Source organism: Mastomys coucha, unplaced genomic scaffold, assembly GCF_008632895.1.
Source record: "Mastomys coucha isolate ucsf_1 unplaced genomic scaffold, UCSF_Mcou_1 pScaffold12, whole genome shotgun sequence".
Taxonomy (NCBI): domain Eukaryota; kingdom Metazoa; phylum Chordata; class Mammalia; order Rodentia; family Muridae; genus Mastomys; species Mastomys coucha.
In genome coordinates this window covers 20,098,607-20,119,921 of record NW_022196894.1, presented here as the reverse complement: position 1 = coordinate 20,119,921, position 21,315 = coordinate 20,098,607, and the positions used below count along the sequence as shown (strand labels likewise).

General features: G+C 45.2%; 1 protein-coding gene across 1 annotated transcript in view; it reads left to right on the top strand.

Annotated features, from left to right (window-relative positions):
* Etv5 (ETS variant transcription factor 5) overlaps window positions 1-21,315 on the top strand; it is a 63,470-nt gene that overhangs the window by 23,647 nt on the left and 18,508 nt on the right. Inside the window, exons 7-10 of the mRNA XM_031364593.1 lie at window positions 6,375-6,504; window positions 7,430-7,717; window positions 17,605-17,864; window positions 20,365-20,424. Coding sequence (XP_031220453.1) covers window positions 6,375-6,504; window positions 7,430-7,717; window positions 17,605-17,864; window positions 20,365-20,424 — 738 coding nt within the window. The remainder of the gene's footprint in view (window positions 1-6,374; window positions 6,505-7,429; window positions 7,718-17,604; window positions 17,865-20,364; window positions 20,425-21,315) is intronic.

The following is a 21,315-nucleotide window of genomic DNA, read 5'->3' as shown; positions in this document are numbered from 1 at the left end:
GCGGAGGCAGGAGACTGACTTTCCTTGAAGTTTACGCCTCAGATACCGCCTTCATGCAAAGTGTGCGTTGTTTTGTTTTGTTTTGTTTTGTTTCGAGACAGGGTTTCTCCGTGTAGCTCTGGCTGTCCTGGAACTCACTCTGTAAACCAGGCTGGCCTCGAACTCAGAAATCCACCTGCCTCTGCCTCCCAAGTGCTGGGATTAAAGGCGTGCGCCACCACCGCCCAGCTGTTGTTATTGTTTTAATGATTGATTTTATTTATATGAGTACACTGTAGTTGTTTCCAGACACACCAGAAGAGGGCATCAGATACCTTTACAGATGGTTGTAAGCTACCATGTGGTTGCTGGGAATTGAACTCAGGACCTTTGGAAGAACAGTCAATGCTCTTCACCGCTGAGCCATCTCTCTAGCCTGAAACTGTTCTTTTTGTATATTGAGCTTGTAACAAATGACCATGCCCAGTGAGCCCATCACACTTTGTTCTTTATATGTTTATATTGTCTGTGTACTCATCCACTTCTCGTGAAGAATGACAGTTTAGTTCTTCTCTGATCCCTCTGTGTGTATGGCTTTTGTTGTTTTCCCTTCCTCTGTTGAAGACCAGCTGGTTTGTTAACCCTGTGTCCCTTGCAAGGAGTTTGCTAGTCTGGAAGGACAGAGAGCTATGAGGTTAAGTTGGTTGATAGGTAAACACAGTATTTAAATTACAGATGGGGTTATGGTGGGCTTGAGAATGCTGAGCTGTAATGTATGCCCAGGTGTGGGCTTAATTAAATGTCACCATCTCATTTTTAATCTGTGTTTGGGCATAGATCTTTATTAGAGTTCTTATAGTTAAACAGGAAGCTGGAGTGGACTCAGTGTTCTCGCCTCAGAGGTGGCTTCAAGAGAGGGTTGTTGAGATACACATCTTCCAGTGTGTTGGCAGGTATCGAAATGAGCAGAAGGCTTTGGCCAACTGGACTGTAGGAGGGGGAGTGAGACCCTGTAGGAGGAACACTAGAACAGAAGGCATGGATTGCAAAGAACGAAGACCGTGGGAGTGAGGAAGCTTAGCTGCCAATGGGCATTCAGTGGAGGAGGACCCTGGACATTCTGTGTGGCAGTGGCAGTGGCAGGGGAAGGCGTCTGTCTGTCCCCTTTAGAAACTGCACAGTAAACATGAGGCTGCAGCTTTGTGGTGTGGCAAATACTTTTTTCATACTTTCTGATTGGGTTTTCTTTTCCATCTCTATTTCCATCTGCCTCTTGGGAAATAGGATCTTGCTTTTCAGCCCATGGTGACCTTGAATCCTACCCTCCTAACCTGAGTGCTAGGACTACAGGTACATCCCACCATGCCCGCTACCATGGCTGACTATATGACGGGCTTTCTTACTCTCTCTCTTCTCTATGTCTGTCTGTCTCTCTCTGTGTATCTGTCTGTCTGTCTGTCTCTTTCCCCCTCCACGCCCACCCCTGTTTTCATATAGCCCAAGCTGGCCTTAAACTTGCTATGTAACTGAGGATGGCCTTGAACTCTTGATCTTCCTTCCTGCTTCCACCTCACAAGTGCTGGTATTACACATGTGGGCCACTATGCCCAGCTCCATCCCTTTTTCGGAATAGTCTTGTTTTTTCTCTGATCACCTCTGAGACTCTAATAGGAAGCGTAAGAACTGCTGGGTTAGAAGTCCTGGAAACTTACCAGCTGAGAGACCGTAGCGAGCTCCACGAGTTTTGTTTTCCTATCTAAATGGAAAGAGTGCAAATAACATTTTCCATTGGAAAGACTGAAGGAAGTGAGTTGAGCTCAGGCATCTACCACAGAGGAGGGCTAAGAGCCTGCCTGGTTGTCTCTTTCTTGATCTATCTCTTTTATTCTTTTCCAGAATTATTGCTTCCTGCCTATTTTCCTTTGTTCAAGAGTACTTTGGGGGGGGGGGGCTGGGAGGGAGATGACTCAGCACTTGCTGAGCAAGCATAAGGACCCAAATTCAAACCTCAAGCACCCAAGTAAAAAGCCAGGTGTGACTGTGTGCCTGTAACCCCAGGGTTGTGTGTGTGTGTGTGTGTGTGTGTGTGTAGGCAGGGTGGGAGTTGCCTACTACCAGCCTCACTCTAGGTTCAATGAGAGATTCCGACTCAAAAGAACCTCAGAGAAATGAGGCCCAGTGACTGAACAGGCAGCCTGATGTCCTTTCGCCCTGTTCTCCACGTGTGCCCACATACTCATGTGCACATGTAACACGTGCATGAGTGCGCACACAAGTCCTTTCAGCCAGGTATAATGTGATATTTTTATTGTTTTTTAGAAAATATGCCTTCTATTTCTTTCTAACGGGCAAAGCAGGTGGTTGGAATGTTTCCCATTCCTGACCCTGTGGTAGGAGGCCGACAGAGTGATGTGGCGCTCTTGCCTCCCTTTCACAGCTGCTGACCCTGAGCGATACCCTCAACTCCTTTGAGTCTCAGGGTTCTCTGTGTAAAGGATTGGACAGAGTGGGCCAAGGCCCAACAACAACCTCTCAACCACTTCTATAAGAGAAACATGATGAAAGTCGAATCTAAATACTGTGTGTGTACCAGAGGATGCAATCTTTCTGTTGGCTCATCTTGTTAGCGCTGAGAAAGTATAGACTTACAAGGACCAAGAAGGGAAGGCAGGAATGAGGTACTGGTGATGGTGGTCCATATTCATCTGGAGTTGTTGTCGAGGTGACTGACTTTGTGGGCCCGTCTTCCATCCTCTGAACACAAAGTTTTCTAACAGTAGGTGCTTATCAGCTCAAATAGGCAACCCTTTGAATGTTTCAGACTTCTGGGGTTCGAGATCCTTCCCGAGTCAATCCACTTCTATCCTTTACAGCCACAGAGGTCTGTCGTTGTTTACGTAGTCCACTGTGTGGAATCCAGTACTCTGTTAACCTTATATAGCATCTCCGTCCGGGAGGTTCTGTGTCGTTTCCGTAACTCTACAGGCTTCGCGGCATATGAGGAAACACAAAAGCAAGGTGCATTCCTTGGCTTTGGAACTCCTCTGACTGACACCCAGCACAACTGTGGGGAATGGGGCTGCTTCTCCCTGCTCTCAGGCCTCAGCATTCTCCTGTCAGCTTACATCTGTGATCTCTCCAGATGATTGGTTCGGGGATGGGCATTTATAGCTAAACTGTACCTAGAATTAAAGAGTAAATGTGGACCATGCCTTCAGTGTTAAAAGCTGGTTTGTAGTATAATCAATGTATAATTTATTATGATGGGGGTGATACAGTTTTTGATGGGGGGGTGTTGTTTTGTTTTTGAGAGGTTTTGTCATGTAGCCCAATCTGGGCACAAGCTTCTGATCCTCCTACCTGAACCCTCTGAGTCCTGGGATTGTAGGAGTGGGCCCCCGTGCCTGGCGCCACTGTGCCTGTCTGTTCGCCAAATTTCATGTAATTTATAGATAGAAAAGTGTAGAAGACACTGACGGAGGTAGAGATGGCAAGTGGTGTAGATTAGTTCGCCTTGTCAGGAAAACTGATAATTTTAATAATGAGATTGTAAAGATGAAGACATTCCTTAAGCCTGAAATGAGAAAATTTAATATCATCCTTATCATTTACTTTCCAAATTTAGGTAAAGCAATGATTATAAATGACAATTTTTAGACAAAGAAAAGCTAGGCTTTAAAGGCTATACATAAGTTTTGCTTAAAGTGGAGTTTGGATACTGTTCTGCTTTGGTAGAAACTTTGGACAGCAGGAAAGTAATAAAAGGAGAGGTCGTGACCAAGGGGCCATCCTGGGCTGCCCGAATTTTTCACTAACAAAACGCAAATGCAGAAGCTTAGCTACTTTTTGTGTCTGAGTCTCTGAAAACATTTGATAACAATTGACTCTCGGCTGCCATGATGTCACCATCAAAAACTCATGACAGAGACTCTAATATTAGACTTCTAAATATAATCTGCTAGTTCTCAACTTATTTCATGGATTCAGGAAAACACAGTTGGTATTATGTAAGAAAGGAATTATGAAAACCAGTCTTCTTCAGTCTGTTGGCAAGGCAGCCTTTTCTTTATATATGTGGGGTAGAGGTAGACTGCACATGCGAGTGGGGTGCCTACAAATGGTGGGGGCTTGGGGTACACACACGGGGTGTGAATACATGTGTGTGCCTGTGCCTGTATAATAGTGTTTGTGTGGAGGTGGGGGTGAGGGGGACCTTTCAGAAGTCACTTCTCTGTCCACCATGGGATGTGGGGGTCGGATTCAGTTCATCGGATTTGAAGCTATAAGAGAAACCTATTGTCTAGAAGATTGTTTAGTCTTCCTAGATAGAAAAGGATGCCTAAGCAGCTAAGTCTGACTAGTAAAATCACCAGATCCTAGCCAGAATCTTACAAGTATTTTAGGAGTAAACATTAAGTCAAAAAAGATTTGGGGGGGGGGGGGGTCACCGAGCACTGCCCCCTCTGGTTATGCCCTGAGCCTTGTGATGAGGTGGTTAAGTAGTGCTCAGAGACGTTACCCCACACCCCGCAGGTAGATAGGCAGAGAGAGTAGTCATTTTTATCCTTGCCAGAAGGGACAACCCTCATTTTACAGTATCTGTGTTAAGGTTTGTTCTACTTCAGAGAAAGGGGCCTCTTTGAAGCAATTTAGTGTCTAGGTAAGGGCAGACTTAATTTTCTGTACTCGGGAGTGTGGAGGCACTGTAAATCCTTCATTCTGAGAAGTCTTGTTTTTCTGCCCTCTCAGAATAATCCTATGCAGAATCTGTAGTGGGCTTCTTAAACACATGGACTTACCTCATGAATTCAGGAGAAGCCATTAACATTGTCTTAGTCCATTTTCTGTTGCTGTAACAGAATAACCCAGACTGGGTAATTTATTAGGAATACATAAATATGTGTGTGTGACTATAAGTATATACATGTGTAGTTCGTAAAGTTTATTTTGGTTGTGGTTCTGGACACTGAGAAGCGTCTGGTGAAATCTTTATGCAGAGCAGAGGGAAAGGGAAGTGCATGGGAAGAGACAAGACTGAAGCATACTGTAGAAATGAAGAACTGGGACTGGAGAGATGGCTTAGCAGTTAAGAGCACTGGCTGCTCTTCCAGAGATCCCAAGTTCAAGGCCCAGCACCCATGTGGCAGCTTAAAATGTCTGTAACTGCAGTTTCGTGGGGGTCTGACACTCTCACGCAGACAACTGGTCAAAACACCCAAGCACATGAAATTAAAAAAAAACAAACAAACAGTGGAGGCCATGCTACCTATCCCTTTTCATGACCCAGACACCTCCCTTCAGCATCATTACATTGGGAAACAGATTGCAACGTGCGTTTCAGGGGGAACTAACCATCACTAGGTAACACTGAATTGGGAGACTGCTTATGGAAACCCGCCCTTCCTCATAGGTTGCTTGGGAAAGCCTGGGAGCAGATACTGTGGGCACAAAGTCCTCCACAAACTTCCAGAGGGCCACTAAGGTGTTTTTGTCCTTCACTTTCAAGTGTTCTGTAATTCCCCTAAACCTGAGTGGTTCCTAATCAGAACTACTATTTAGCGATACGTGAAAAAAGACTTGGAAAATCATACTTAACTTGGAAAGATGCTTCTGAATAAGACTCATGTTGCAGCCAGGTGGTGATGGTAGTACCTGCCCTAGGGAGGCAGAGGCAGAGGCAGGTGGATCTCTGAGTGAGGCCAGCCTGCTCTATAGAGTGGGTTCTAGAACAGGGCTACAAGGAGAAAGCCTGTCTTGGGGGTGGGGGGCGTGGAGGGGCCAGATAAAAGTGTTGCCACCGCCCATTTGAAGTCTTGGGAAGCTAACACGTGGCTGCCACCACAGCTTGGGCTGCTGTCTCCTTTTGGAGACAGGATTCAGGGTGTCCACACTTCTTAGGGCTCTGTTGTTGTCTTTCATTTCTAGCACACCTCTGGGGATTTTTAAAGACTTCAGAAACTGGGAAACAAGACCCACGACTAAAGAAATGGGAATGGGAAGGTCCTCATTTAAAATGTCCAGGGATGCCAGGAGGTGGTGGTGCACGCCTTTAATCCCAGCACTCGGGAGGCAGAGGCAGGTTCCTCTCGAAAAACCAAAAAAAAAAAAAAAAAAAAAAAAAAAAAAAAAAAAAAAACCGTCCAGGGGTGATTTCTGTTGAGTTTCACTATGTGTCCCAGGCTAGCCACAGGCTCACCCTCAGTGCTGAGGTTGCAGGAGTGTACCACCAAGCCTGGCTACGGTTTGCATATTTAGGTGGGGGTGGTTTTCTTGACCTTGAGCTGTAAGAGCAAATCAGCTCAAGAAGTTTGGAAAGAAGAGTGATTTAGTAAATAAACGCTGTTTCCCCGCCCTCCCCCTCCCCCTCCTCTCCCCCTCGCCCCTTCTGATTTCAGTGGTGCTTCATGCTCCACCCCCCACCAAGATCAAAAGGGAGCTGCACAGCCCCTCCTCCGAGTTGTCCTCCTGTAGCCACGAGCAGGCTCTTGGTGCTAAGTATGGAGAAAAGTGCCTCTACAACTATTGGTAAGTACTGGAGTCGGGGACCTAGGGTGGCGAGGGTGGGTGGGATGGAGAGCAGGGAGGAAAGGCTCTGGATGAAGCCCTGGGGCAGAGCATGGCTGCCCTGTGGTGTGCGCTTCTAGGTGTAGCCCATTCCACTGGGCCCATTATATGCTATGCGGGAAAGGCAAAACTTTCATCAAAATGCTGTGGCTCCACAGGGAGCCGGAAGACAGCTAAGGCAAGTGCCTGGAATGCTGGGCCGTTTGATCAGTGGCTTTGAGGCAGGTGATATACACCGCCTAACTGTCTATCATATATGTTAATGTGAACTTTAAGCAGCAAGGAAATAATCTTAAAATCAGAATAAACAAAAAAGGCCCCCACGCTAGTGCCCTTTACTTAAGAATATCCAGGCCCCAGGAATGAGGCTTTAATTTTAATCATTCTTTGCACTTAAAAGTAAACGAAGATCTGCCTGGAACCAGCGAGGGCTTGTTTCATTTAAGCACTGTTACCTTCCACAAAGATTTTTGACCCATTTCTGGGAACCCTGGAATATTTTGGAGAGGGGAATCAGAGAAGGCCCCATAAATTCCCAGCCTCAGCCATCCACCCCTGCACACACACACACACACACACACACACACACACACACACACACACACACACACAGAGTTCTTTTAGAAGGAGGGAAAAAGAAAACCGGAAGCAGAAGCTAAAATTATCTTGGAGAAAAATCACACGAAGTGTTAAACAAGTCCTTTGACGCCCCGCATTTGTCACATTTCAGAGGTACAAATATTCCCCTGGGCTGTAGCAAATTTCACCGTGTTAATGATGTCATTTCCTGGCAACAATGGGCTGCAAACTGGTTTTCTGCTGGGCCGGGTTACTATGCATATGTTTCACTGCAGCTTAATGGATCCTTCTGTCTTTCTTTTTACAGTGCCTACGATAGGAAGCCTCCCTCTGGGTTCAAGCCATTAACCCCTCCCGCCACTCCTTTGTCACCCACCCATCAGAATTCCCTATTTCCCCCTCCTCAGGCAACTCTGCCCACCTCAGCTCTTGCCCCTGGAGCTGGCCCAGTTCAAGGGGTGGGTCCCGCTCCGACCCCTCACTCGCTTCCAGAACCTGGATCACAGCAACAAACATTTGCGGTCCCCCGGCCACCACATCAGCCCCTGCAAATGCCAAAGATGATGCCTGAAAGCCAGTATCCATCAGAACAGAGGTGGGTATCACTCTGAACTAACGTTAACTTCATCTCTTACATCCTTTTCTCATCGGGAGAGAGAAACAGTTAGTCATGTTGGCCTGGTACCTAGAAAGTTCTCACTCCACTGACAAATCAGTGAAGTATGACTATGAGTGTACTGTGGGTATGAGCTGGTTATCTAGCACCCTGTTCCAGAGGTTCTCAGAATGGTTTCTAGGATTACAATCCTCCTTAGGAAGCCTGGATGGAAGGGGGGCTTGCCCAGGTGCACAATCAGCCCACAAGTTTCTGGGCTCCTCATGAGATATGGCCTGTAAAACTGAACTCTAGTTTATGCTGCTCCTAATCACAGTATTACTCTGTTTTCATCCAGGGAAGATTCTGAGCCATTATTATTCACATTTTTGCATATTTCTACATTTAAGTGAGCTAAGGATGTAAGTGATAACATCTGCTTTTGGGGTAGAAACTTCCTGGTTTCCCTGTAGGTCGGTTTATATTTCTAACAGTTGAAACTGTTCAACTTCATGGTTGTCTGGAGTTCTCCTTCATCAAATATAAAGGTAGAGAGGGATTCGGTTTTCGACGTTCCTTGTGAATTCAGCCAGGTGTGGACTTACTCATTGCATGTCAGATGTTCTTCATCTGTGTTGATAATGAGATACGGTGACTAATCAGTGGTGTTAGTAAGGAAGGCAGGATGGAAACCACCACTCTGTATGTGGGAGGGAGTCGGGGACATGCAGAAGGGAAGGGGCAGATGGTTCTACCCAGGGCCTGTCTGGAGGTTAGTTTACTTGGTTATGGTCCTGTCCCCACTTCTTATAGCTGGCTGATGGTCTTTCCCATGGTCAAGCCAAGAGCCACAGAGTAGTAATTGTGCTATCTAGGGCCCCAGAGGTGATCACCAATTTGGGGGTATCTGAGATTTGTGACACAGCAGAGACACTGGTTCATGAGTTTCTCTTGTCATAGAGGGTACATCCGAAAGAAAACAGCTGCCACCAGACTTTGGCAGTTTCATATATATTCATAACCTTGTCCTTTTTCAAGAGAATTGATATTTTTATGAAAAAAAAAACAACCCAAGATTTTGGGGTCAAAAGTTGGTGGGCTCTTGCCATTTTTGTTTTATTAGTTCGGGTGTTGTGTTTTTAAACAGCAACTCACTGATTTCCTGCAGGAGTTATTAATGGGGGAGGGGAGGATGCTGTAGTGAATTTGTTCAGCATTTGAAATGCTTGGCAAATGTAGGCATAGGGAAATTGCCTTGTTAAATCCGTTTGATTAGCCCTTTCCTCTCAACCCTTGTTTCTTATCCTGAGCAATGTGACAGCTTATATTGAATTGGTCCTGAGTTGAGGGAGCCTGGCCTCCTTGTCTTGTAACATTGTAACACTGGCAGACAGAAGAGACCAAATATCAGTTGTAGAACAGACAAGCCTCCTGGCTGCCTACCCTCGAGAAAGAAGGAGATTCAGGTCCCCGGGGATTTATGACTATCTGCCCTCTGGTCCAGAGGGAAAGCACATAGGTATCTTTTCCAGATGAGTTTTTGTGAAGTGGCCTATCTGTCTGCGACTTCCTGCTTCTTTTCCCTTGGCCTGCAGTAATGATGGTTCAAGACCTCATGAGGTTACAGAGACTCTAGAACCCTGGGACGAAAGGTGAGGTAGCAGGTAGCGTGTAGGCAGTACTGGGGTGCTTGGGGCTCCCTAGAGAGAGCGCTCTGAGGGGACATGGAGATAGAAATGCAGAGTCCAGCAGGGAGGGGATTTCGCAGTCTGAAAAGTATCTGCTTTGAAAGCCTGAGACCCTGAGTTGGGTTCTCAGGTCCCCTGTGAAAAAGCCAGGAATGGAGGTTTCCTGCTTTTAATCATAGTCCTAAGGAGGCAGAGACAAGCAGATCCCCGGGGCTTGCTGGCCAGCCAGTCTAGACTGCTTGGTGAGGTCCAGGTCCAGTCAGAGACCCTGCCTCAAAAACCAAAGTGGACAGAGCCTGAAGGACGATGCCTGAAGTTGACCTTCGGTGTCTGAGTGCGTGCAAGCGCACGTGTTCGCAGGTCCCTTGTGCCACTGGAGACTGAGTCGGTGGATCTTGGGCGGGACTATCATAGATCACTTAGGTAGACCTTGAGGAAGGCTCTCCTCTACCTCACCAGCTTGCCCTTGTTAAGTGTAAGTTATTTTGTAGGATAAAGGGCATACAGCTCTCCAGCCAAAGCAGAAGTTTGTTGCCATTGTATTTTAATTTTACAGTTAGAAAGCAAAGTACGAGAAATACCTTCGCTCTGCCGACGATTGTCTTTGAATTGCAAATGTCCACAAGGATCCATGAAAAGTTTCATGCCCTTGATGAGCCATTTGGTCCTTGAACTTTGCTCCTCTCTGAAATAGCAACGTCTGTGGAGTTCTGCTTTATCGCCTCTAAACCCATAGGACAAGATGTCTTTTGTTCAGGATAGGCTTGACCTGCACAGAATCTGTCTCTTCTTCCTTGACAGGCTTAATCGCCTTCGGTGTGTGTTGATAGTGGCGGCCTTTTGCTGTGGCCCTGCTTTAAACAGCTAAAATAAACATAGTCAGAGTATATTCTTGGTGTTTCATGTAATCTGCCTATATAACTCTTCACAACTCAGTTTATTTTGGAAGATAAATACTGTATTTGAAAGCAGTGATTTATATTGGTGGTTCCTCCCACGTCGTGTGGGAGGAGATCATGTATTTGGCGTGCTACAGCGTGTTCCATTTATACTCCTTAGAGCTCTATGTTTTTCCTTTGGCCAGACCAATCTTGATGGTCATACATGTTTTATTTTGTTTGGTTTTGTTTTCCCTTCCCTTTTATTGTATCTCAGCTTGAAGAAAGCCTCACAAGTTAAAGAGGTTTCACAGAAACAAAATCCTCCATATAGGAATTCTGAAATACTGTGCCATCTCCCATACTTGACATCAAGAAAAACAAAAACTAAAGACAAACCTTAAGAAATGTCCCTATAGTAGAAAACAAAACAAACCTGCTTTTGGGGTAGTATGCAAGAGCAGCCATATTATGGTGTTCGGTCTTTGAATGAAGTACCAGGCACCGGGTCAGCCACTTGATGAACCACCAGCATAGCCATGTTAGCCAGGACTTGAGGAAAGTACCAGCTTATTGAGGGCAGTCTCCTGCTGTGTGGTCTGGGCCTAAAGCCTGGCTTGAGCTGTTTTCTGGAACTTTGATGGCATAGAAACTATGATGCTTGATAAATTTACAAGACTGACTTCCTCTTGGAGTCCATCCTGGACACATTCACCATTGCCCTCCAGGTCTTGTGTAGTTACAGGAAAGGGTTGACTGAGTCACAGTGTGGAAGTCTCAGCTGGGAAGGTAGACTGTGCGTGTCCTCATCACGGGTCTGGCTGATAGCTTGCTTTGTGTGGGTTCATTTTGGGGTCTAAAACCAAATTGCTTGGATTCTTAATGAAACTTTCTTTGACACACTGGGTAACTTTCTCCTAGTAGTTGACTCTGAAAGCTAGCTTCCAGCATTTCACTGTCTATTGTCTGTTCGTCCATCCGTTCGTCTGTCTGTCTGTCTGTCTGTATTTCCTCTGTCAAACTAGTGGAGATTTCCTTCTACCCTTCATGAAAAGTTGTCAATGAATCAGTGTTGAAATTTGTCAGGCAATGCTTTTAAATCTTAAAAAAAATATCAAATTATTTTTTTCTTTAATGTATATTACTCTGATTTAAATGAAACCGCCCATGTATTCTTCTGACATTGTTTGTTGCTTAGTATCTTATTTTTGTTTGTTTATTTTTACTGTATGGGGTTTTGTGCTTGTGTGACACAAAATATATATGGAGGCCAGAGGTCAAAGACCAATTTGCAAAAGTCAATGGGCTCCTGTCCACCATGGGGAGGGATCAGTTCAAGTTGCCTGTTGGACTTGGTGCAAGCTCTTTGCCCCCTGTGCCCTGGCCTGGCTCTATGGCCGATCATCAGCATTGCTGAACTTGCTTTCTCTGATTTGTTTAAGACCCCTGCATCAAATTTGTGATTGAGAATGAGGTGGTTTTCTTTCTGACAGGGACTTCGTTGGGTTCGCCATTGAGGTTGTGCTCATCAGATGAGTAGAGGATATCTTTTATTGGGACCATTTAGAACTTTGAAGCCTTGGCAGACACTGCGGGCGTCCTAACAATAACATCTAGTCTCACGAACCAGTCAGTTCTCTGTCTTAGTTTTGCTCCTTCTGGCCTGTGTGGTTCTGTTTTCTGTAAATGTCCACCCATTTAGACAGCCAGCTACCTTAGTCCCCGTTACTTACACAACCCTCCTGGAGGTGTCTTGCCTAAGTTATGGTTTGTAGTGTTTTCGTCATTGAAGTGTTAGCTATCATAGCTTTAAAGCTTTTTTTTTTTTTTTTTTACAACTTTTTCTTCATTTCTAAAAACAGGGTTTTTTGGTACATGGACTAACTAGTATAATTTGTACTTAGATGTCATCAAAAGAGTATTGAAAAGTGGCTATAGGAACAGTTTAGGGGAGGCAGGAGAGATGGCTCTGTGGTTGCTGCTCTCCAAAGGCCCCGCCCCGAGTTCTGATGCCAGCACTCAAGGCAGGCAGCTCACAATTGTCCATAACTCCAACTCCAGGTGATCAGATGCCCTCTTAACCGCCTACAATGGCACCTCCACACAAGTAAAGATACTAAGTGTGTGTGTACGTGTGTGTGTGTATATATATTAGCCTCTAGGCTTGTGGCTCTTATGCAGACTGAAGCCCTGAAGTTGAACCCCAGTTCTGCTATTTAGGGGTGAGGAGTGCTAGACACCAGGCGGGTACTTCCCACGTGCCAACAGTTCCACAGGCCGTATCACCGTGCCTAGCTGTATTTGACTCAGCATTTTTTCCTTCACACTTTTTAAATTTTATTTTGGGGAGGTGGGGAATGCTTCTGTGTGTCAGAAGCCAACAGAGTTAGGCCTCTTCTCCTACCAGGTGGGTCCCGGGGAACAAGCTCAGCTGGTCAGACTCGGCAAATGTCAGGGCTGCTAGACTGTTTCACTGACTGCAGTTTAACTTTTAAACATCAAGTGTGTGCTACCCAAGCCTCACAGCCTGGGTGTCTGTCCCCGGAAGCCACGAGAAAGGCTGAAGTAGGTCCTGAAATTTGTCTTCCGGGCTCTGCTCCTGCGAGCCCATCCTGTTGAAACATACCCACATGATAAAGAATACTTTTTTTAAAACATAACTTAGAAACACCAGGGGCTGGAGATATGGCTCAGCGGTTAAGAGCACTGACTGTCCTTCCGAAGGTCCTGGGTTCACATCCCAGCAACCACATGGTGGCTGGCAACCATTTGTAATGAGATCTGATGACCTCTTCCGGGGCTGTCTGAAGACAGCTACAGTGTACTTAGATATAATAATAAATAAATCTTTTACAAAGAGAAAGAAACAAACAAACACAAACTCACTCCAGTTGCGGGCTGGAGAGATGGCTCAGTGGTTAAGAGCACTGGCTCTTCTTCCAAATGTCCTGAGTTCAATTCCCAGCAACCACATGGTAGTTCACAACCATCTGTAATAGGATCTAATGCCCTCCTCTGATATGTCAATGTACTCACGTACATAGAATAAATAAATCTTTTTTAAAAAGAAGAAGAAAAAGAAAGAAACTCCAGTTGCTTCATTTTTTCAGGGTTTACAGTGTGAAGGCCTTCCTATCCCTCTGCTGTTGGACTTAGGCTTGTTTGTGGATGCTGTCCCAGCCAGTGCCCTTGCCGCCTGCTGAGGCTGCAGCACCTTCCAGGCTAGCATGACTTAGTCACTCAAGAATAAAACCCTATCATCTGTCTCCGCTCAGGGATCTTACTTTGCTTGGTGCATATGGTAATCTCCTGACCCCAGGGGGGTCTTTATAATTTCGCAGCTTGGGACTTCAGCTGGGATACTGAAAGTCAAGAGTATTGAGAACTTGGCGTGCTATGGCCAGTTCCGTGCACTATGGCAGACCTTTGGGTGTCCTGGTCATCTGCTTTCTGCCAGTGAGAGAAATGAAGGACCAGAGCTGTTATGTAAAAGTCACGCGGGGAGTCAGTGGTAAAGACTGGCGTTGGCTCAGCTTGTTCTGATCTCGGAGCCAGGCTCTGGATTTGCCTCTGCTGCTTCCCTGGTTTGCATCATGTTCTCTTAGCCGTAACAGTGAGATTTAAGTGTGTGGTGTGGTTCTGGTTGGATCTTATGGATTGTCTCAAAGGCCACCTCTGAACGATCACTGTTTGACCTACCAGGCGTGCACACCGAGAGCCCAACCTTGAATCTCCCCTTTTCCCCCTTTTATTTCTGTTACCATTGTGTTTACGCTGTGTGTTGGCAGCTGAGACCAAAAAGGAAATGCAGAAAAAGAATCTAACAGTTTTCATAACGTAAACCAAATGTTGGTGGCGTGGGTGTGCTCTTGAGAGGAAAGGCGCTAGCTATGTAAATCTGACAGATAAATAAATAATTTTCCTTAAAATAAACTGGCTCTCGGAAGCCTTGCTCCGTAGTCTGTCTCCCTTTGCTCACCAAATGTGAGTTCGGTACTCATGAGCTGCACTGGGGTCGTGGGTAGAGTGGAGGAAGAGAGAGACTGGTCAGCTTAAGCTGCTGCTCTTTTGGGAGTGGTCCCTGCGGCGTCTTGGTGGTGGCTGTTTTATATGGATAACACATCTTTGATACTTCAAAGAGATTGCTGAGAGGGGGATGAGGATCCGTTGAAGGCCTGTGAGTAAAGTTCACTGGATGTATTTTGAGGACGAGTGCTGAATTACTTTATTAATCTCTGCAAATAGCAAACACAGCAGCAGGCTCTGAGCCATTCTTTTTCCCAGATAGGTTGGTCTTGTGACCTACCCGATCTCCTTTGCGACTCCCCAGCATGCAGTGCAGAGCCACATTGGTTAAAGAGTCTGTCCTGGTCTTTGAGACTTAATCCAGGCTTTGGCTTCATGAATCCTAGGACTCATTGTGCAGTAGAAAGGACACTGGGGCCGGGGAGAGGGTGGAGGGATGAGACGGGGCTGTTCGTTGCTGGCTAGGGTTCCTGTAGAAGTATCCTTTCCTAAAGAGGCCATCCCAGGCCAACGTTCTGGAAGATGAGAAGGTGGCGAACACTAACCGGAAGCAGGAGACCATTGGTGGCTTCAGCTGCCAAGCTCTTGTTACAGTACTGAGTGGTGTGGGTCACCTTTGAAGGCGCATAGGGTGGCACAGGGGTTTGGGCAGCTAATAAGAATAAAGCCTCTGGGTTATCTCTGTGCTTTTCTGGAAGGTTCTCCTTCAGGTTGTGAGCCTGTGGCTGATGCCTGTGTTGGAAATGTCAAGCCTAAGTTGCAAATGCATACGAGACCCTTGAAAAAGTCACTTTGAATAGCAACGACTTTAAGCCCAGGTTTCTGCTGAAGTGCTACGGCTGCACCAGCTAAGACATTCACTGTGGTGGAATGTGTTGGGCTGGCAAATGAGAGTGCTTTTGTGCCTTGAACAAAGGGGTACCCATGTATAAAGTTGCTCAGGGATTGTGTTGTGTCGTGGTGGTTTTTTAAGGGTGTGTCTTGCTGGAGGAGAGTAAAACCTCACCCAGGAACAGTTCATGCTGCACACTGATCTCGGTGGTTTTCTCCGTGCCCAAATATGTTTTAAGTCTTGATATTCTAGAAACCCGTTGACACAGATTCATTCAAATCTAAGTCCAACTACTTGGTTAAATCTATTAATAATGTCTTTTGCTTTCTTAATCTTAGCAGTTCTGACAGAGGCGAGATAGAATCTCACAGTAATTTAGTTTGCATTTCAGTGATAGCTAAGGAGAGCCCACACTTTTGAAACTCTTCCTAGCTGCGTGTAGTTCTTCTAGTCCATATTTAATGGGATCATTTGTTTTCTTGGTGTTTTGTTTAGTTTTTGTTCTTTTTTTATTATTATTATTATTTTCTTCATTTACATATACATTTCTCCTTTTAGTTTTTGTTCTTAGTATATTCTATATACTAATCCTCTGTCAGATACAACCTAGCAGGTGGCCTCCTCAGCTTCTGCAGTACAGAAACTTGAGTTTCATGGAATCCCACTTTGATTGATGGCCTGATTTCCTGGATGGTTTGGGTCCTGTTTAGAAAATTCTTACCTAAGCCTGAATCCTGATATGTACTCCCTACTTTTTTTTTTCCAGAAGTTTCTGAGTTTTGGGTCTGATGTTGAGATCTTGGATCCATTTGATTTGGGTACAGGGTGAGAGGGAAGGGAGACGTTTCGTTCTACGTGGAGCTGTCTGCTTTGACTAGCACTGATTATTTTTTGAAGATGTTGTCTTTTATCCTGTGTATTGTTTTTTTTTTTTTTAATCTTTGTCAAATTTCAAGTACTACAGGAACAGGCACTTAATTGAGGGTCCTTCATTCTATTCCATTGATAAATATGTCTGTTTTTATTCTATTAACATGCTGGTTTTTCTTCTTAAGGCCATGTCTAACTTGAAAACATTTTATGTTTACTAGTATATATGTATTAGTATTTCTTTACTGATTTTCCTGTTTGTCTTATTCATTGTCCTGTATGTGAAGAGACACCATGACCAAGGCATTTAATTTTGGGGCTGGCTTATCGTTTCAGAAGTCCATTATAATGTGGCAGGGAGCATGGTGGCAAGCAGATAGTGCTGGAGAAGTAGCTGAGAGCTACATCCTGACCTATAGGCCTAGAGAGACTGGGTTTAGCCTGGGCTTGTGAACCCTCAGAGCCCACCCCCCAGTGACATACTTCCTCCAACAAGGGCACGCCTCCTTTTTGCTTTTGTCTGTTTGCTCGTTTGTTTTTGTTTTTCCGGACAGTGTTTCTCTGTCCTAGAACTTACTCTGTAGATCAGGCTGGCCTCACAGAGGCCCACCTGTCTCTGCCTCTCCAGTGCTGGGATTAAAGGTGAGCACTACTCAGACCCTGCTGAGGCCACCCACATCTTAATCCTCTTAATCTTCCAGATACCGCTCTTGCCACTCCCTCGTGACTAAGCATTCAAATCCAGGAGCCTGTGAGGGTCATTCTTATTCAAACGGCTACACTAAAATGCTGACCTTCAGGTACTCTAGCACTCAAGGAGGATCTGGAGTCATCTTGAGCCTCACTCAAATTTTTGCTTCCGGTGTTCTCTGGTTATTGCAGATTCTGTTTTCCATCCACTTTGCTTCTGTCCATGTGTATCTTGATGGTTTCTGCTCTTAGTAAGGTAATTTAAAAATGTCTTCTCCTACCCCTGAAATTGTTTGTAAGTTCTCATATACATTTGTTTCACGGTGTGAAGTCTTTCAGCCATAACAAAATTTACATTAGAATGTAGTATAAAATGGAACCCAACCTTCCCTACAAATTTAAAATGTTTTAATGGGTAATAAAAAAGTATTAACTGTTCTTGATTTTTTTTTCTTTTATTCAGTTTCTTTGATCTACCAATCAACTTTTCATTTCTTATATTATAATTGTGGTCATTTTATGATAATGTACCAAGACCAAGTAAGTCGTTGGTTCTTTTCAAAATCAGTTCGTGGGCCAGTGAGATGGCTCAGCATTAAAGGTACTTGTTGTATGAGCCTAACATGACCTAAGTTCAATGCCCAGAACCTATGTCAAAGATGGAAGAGAGAACTGACTCCACAAAGTTATCCTCGGACTGTCACGTGTGAGCTGTGGCACAAGTACACACTTAGATGCGTGTGTGCTCACAGACATGTGCAAGCACACATTGATAATAAACAACTTTTTTCATTTAGAAATTAATTTATCTTTTAAAAACCAGATGTTGCGGCTAATCCCCAGTGCTGAATCATAGTGAGTGTTCATTTTGTATTAAACAATACGATTTTTTTTTCCTTCCAGATTTCAGCGACAGCTGTCTGAGCCCAGCCATCCCTTCCCTCCTCAGTCAGGAGTTCCTGGAGATAATCGCCCCAGCTACCACCGGCAGATGTCAGAGCCCATAGTCCCCGCAGCTCCGCCACCCCTTCAGGGATTCAAGCAGGAATACCATGACCCACTCTATGAACATGGGGTCCCTGGGATGCCTGGTCCCCCAGCACATGGGTTCCAGTCACCTATGGGAATCAAGCAAGAGCCTCGAGATTACTGTGCTGACTCAGGTTAGCATAAATTCGCTGCATTGACCTCTATGTTCTCATTTGGCTGTCTGAGGAGTGTTAATCGGCTGTCTGCGATGGTCTGGGGAATTGTTGTCTAAGAATTGCCTTCAGGAATGAGGTGGTAGCAACACAATATCCCGGTGTTCATGCCCAGCACTTCTAAAACCAAATAAACTACCCTCAAAGAGCTTAATGAATTAGTTAATGGTATTCAGAAGTGTGTAAAATACACCTGAGGCAAATCTGAAGCCTGCTGGGCTCACATTTGGCTGGTGCCCTACCCTTAAGTGTACTGGGCATAAGGAACACAATTTGTGTGTTTCGGCTTTGTGGCTTTGTTTTCAATACAGCAGACGCACTATGATCATAAGGAAAGCAGTTACCTCTCAGACACAGTTCTGTGATTGAAAGAAACGTTCTGAGAAGCACCTGCTGACCCATAAATGTGCTGAGTGCTCCCAGATTCTCTGAGGCACTGCTTATATCGGGCTGGTGCTGGTGCTGTGTCCTGCCGAGGGTGCTGGCCTACACAGGGAGATGTGTAACCTGCCTGTGACAGTTCCTGCTGTTTGCCTAGGAGCTTCAGCATATTCAGAAGTTGAAGCAGTTGGATCTCCTTCCTCTGTGTCTTGTGGGCCGCAGACCCCTGGAGGAAAGCAGCCCCGGGGCTTGCGGGCTGGAGATTGGAAACTTTGCTGTAATGTCTCCACTCTTTTTTTTTTTTTTTTTTAATAGTCAGGACTAAAATGACCTGAGCATGGTTGGTAGGTTTCCTGCCATTCACTAGACTTTTCTTTAAGCCCCTTTGGAAGGTTGGAGCAATCAGAGCTGAATGGCTCTTGTGGGTGAAGTGGGGTGTAGAACCTGCTCTTGTTTTGGTGGGGTTTCTTTTTTTCTTTATTTTTTGTTTTTGTTTTTTTTTCGAGACAGGGTTTCTCTGTATAGCCCTGGCTGTCATGGAACTCACTCTGTAGACCAGGCTGGCCTCGAACTCAGAAATTCGCTTGCCCTGCCTCTGCCTCTGCCTCCCAAGTGCTGGGATTAAAGGCGTGCACCACCACCGCCTGGCCCCCTACTCTTGTTTTTGAGATAACACCACCATTTGGATAGAAACTAGTTTTGGGAAATCTGAGAAGGTAGACCAATGGAGGCTGCTGATCGTTTATACAAATAAAATGTCACTGAATTCTTTTTTGAAGGCTTTGAAAAACATCTTTCTCAGAAGTCATGATGGCAATATTTTTTCTTTAGGACTGGCATTGACTTTAGTATGCATAATATATATTATGTACTGTTAGCTTAGTTATGTATATGTGTATGTGAATGCCCCAGTCACCTTGGAACTGGATCTACAGGTGAGCTGCTGGTGTGGGTGTTAGGGACTGAAGCCAGGTCTTCTGGAAGAGCAGTATGTTTGTTCTGTTAACCACTGAGCCCTCTTCAGCCCGCTGGCATTGACATTTTAATTTGGCCAGCCATTTTTAATCTCCTCCTATTCACTTGAAGAAAGACATTCAACTAAGGCTCACCTCAGAAGCATTCCCAGTGTGCACCCAGGCCACTCTCCCCTCATGGGACCTGAAGAAGAGATTGCTTGAACGTTAGTTTCAGCATAACAGATCCCACGTGATGAAACATGCTTGCCAAACTACAGTACCCACCCTGCCAGTTGTCATCCTGGCTGCAAAGCTTTAGTTCCACTAATCCCTCTGGCCTTAAATACCCTCACTCCAGGCAGATGTGGCCATCAGTGACCAGAGGAGCAGATTGAGAAAGATCTAAGGCGCAATTGCTCTTCCCCTCCCCATCTGAAAGCCCTTTTGACAGTCAGTTTCTTGTGTTACCATCAGCTTGCCTACCAAGTGTGTTGATAACTGATCCTAAGATGAGTAAGAGCTTTCTTTATCTCTTTTCCCCGTGCCTCCTGATGAGAAGGGTCTTATATGCAGGTGGTGGTTTGTAGTGTTTATCATTGTCTATTAGCTTGGTCCATTTCCACAGAACAAGACCTTTATCTTAGGTTCATTCTTAGTTGCTGTAATAAAACACTCATTGAAAGCAACTTGGTGGTGTAGGGAGTGGGACTGGGGTATTTTGGCTTAGGGGTTATGGGTCATCATCATCAAGGGATGCCAAAGCAAGAGAAGCTGCAGAGACCACGTAGGAGTGCCACGTACTTGCTTACTCAGCCTGCTTTCATGCACACTCTGGGACCACCTGCATTAGGCATTCCCACAGTAGGCCAGGCCCCAGCCCTTACCATGATTAGTCAATCAAGTGCCCCCCAGGTGTGCCCACCAACTGGTCTTCTAGAGAACTTGTTCAGTGGAAGGTCCCTCTTCCCAAGTTACTCAGACTTGTCTCGGGTTGACAAGAACTAAGCAGCACATCCTTAGTAGTGAGGTTTAGGGCCTTGGCTGCCAGTGTGGTCTCTGCTGTTTCCAGCATCGTCTCTGTTTTATGTAGGAACCGTTGCTAAGAATGCTGTGTTTCCTTTCAGAAGTGCCTAACTGCCAGTCATCCTACATGAGAGGCGGGTATTTCTCCAGCAACCATGAAGGTAAGAAGCTTGCTTTGCCCTTTTAAAATGATTTTATCTGGGGACTGGGGCTAAAGGTACAGCACACATGGAAGGATTTCCTCCTTCCTCTCTTTATTTTTATTTTCTGGTAATACGAGTGTTTAATTTAGGATTACCATTTCTAAGCTGAGCTGTAAGGTCAGTGGTTAGACTTTCCATAGTGCGTGTCTAAGAGCTAAGTGAGTTACTTTGTATGTGGGCTTTGAGTCAAGACTTTTAAGCACTAAGAAATCCACTCATCATTTTCAGTGGCAGTGACCCTAACTTTGCAGAGTTCATAGGACAACAGGAAGAAAAGGGGAACTTGGCTGTTAAACTTCTAGCTACGTCAGCCTAAACTGGTTCTTCGGGCTTACGTCAGGAAGATTTACATGGGTCCAGGGACATTTTAGGAAAGAAATTATGGCTGAGTTTCTGATTTTCACTTAGTCTGGGCGGGTAGCACTTCATTGTAATAATGATTATGTAATGGGTGGTTTAAAGTGAGAGGGAAGTCTCTCAGGAGTTCATCCCTGGCCTTGAGAGTGCCAGAGAGGAAGGCGCTGGAGAGTAAGACAGAGAGGTGTCTAGTGAAGGATGGGTGGAGATAGGAATGTCCAGTAAAGCTATACAGAGGTGAGGAAGGTCCAGTAAAGCTATACAGAGGTGAGGAAGGTCCAGTAAAGCTATACAGAGGTGAGGAAGGTCCAGTAAAGCTATACAGAGGTGAACTGCTCACAAAACAGTACAGGATGCAACAGTGTTTTCTAATCTAAGATCAGCTATGAGGAAAAAATACAAAGTGATCTGCCAACAAGCATTAATTAATGTCTTGATGTTTGCTGATTGTATACAAAAGGCAGAAGTTCTCAACCTGTGGATCGTGACCCC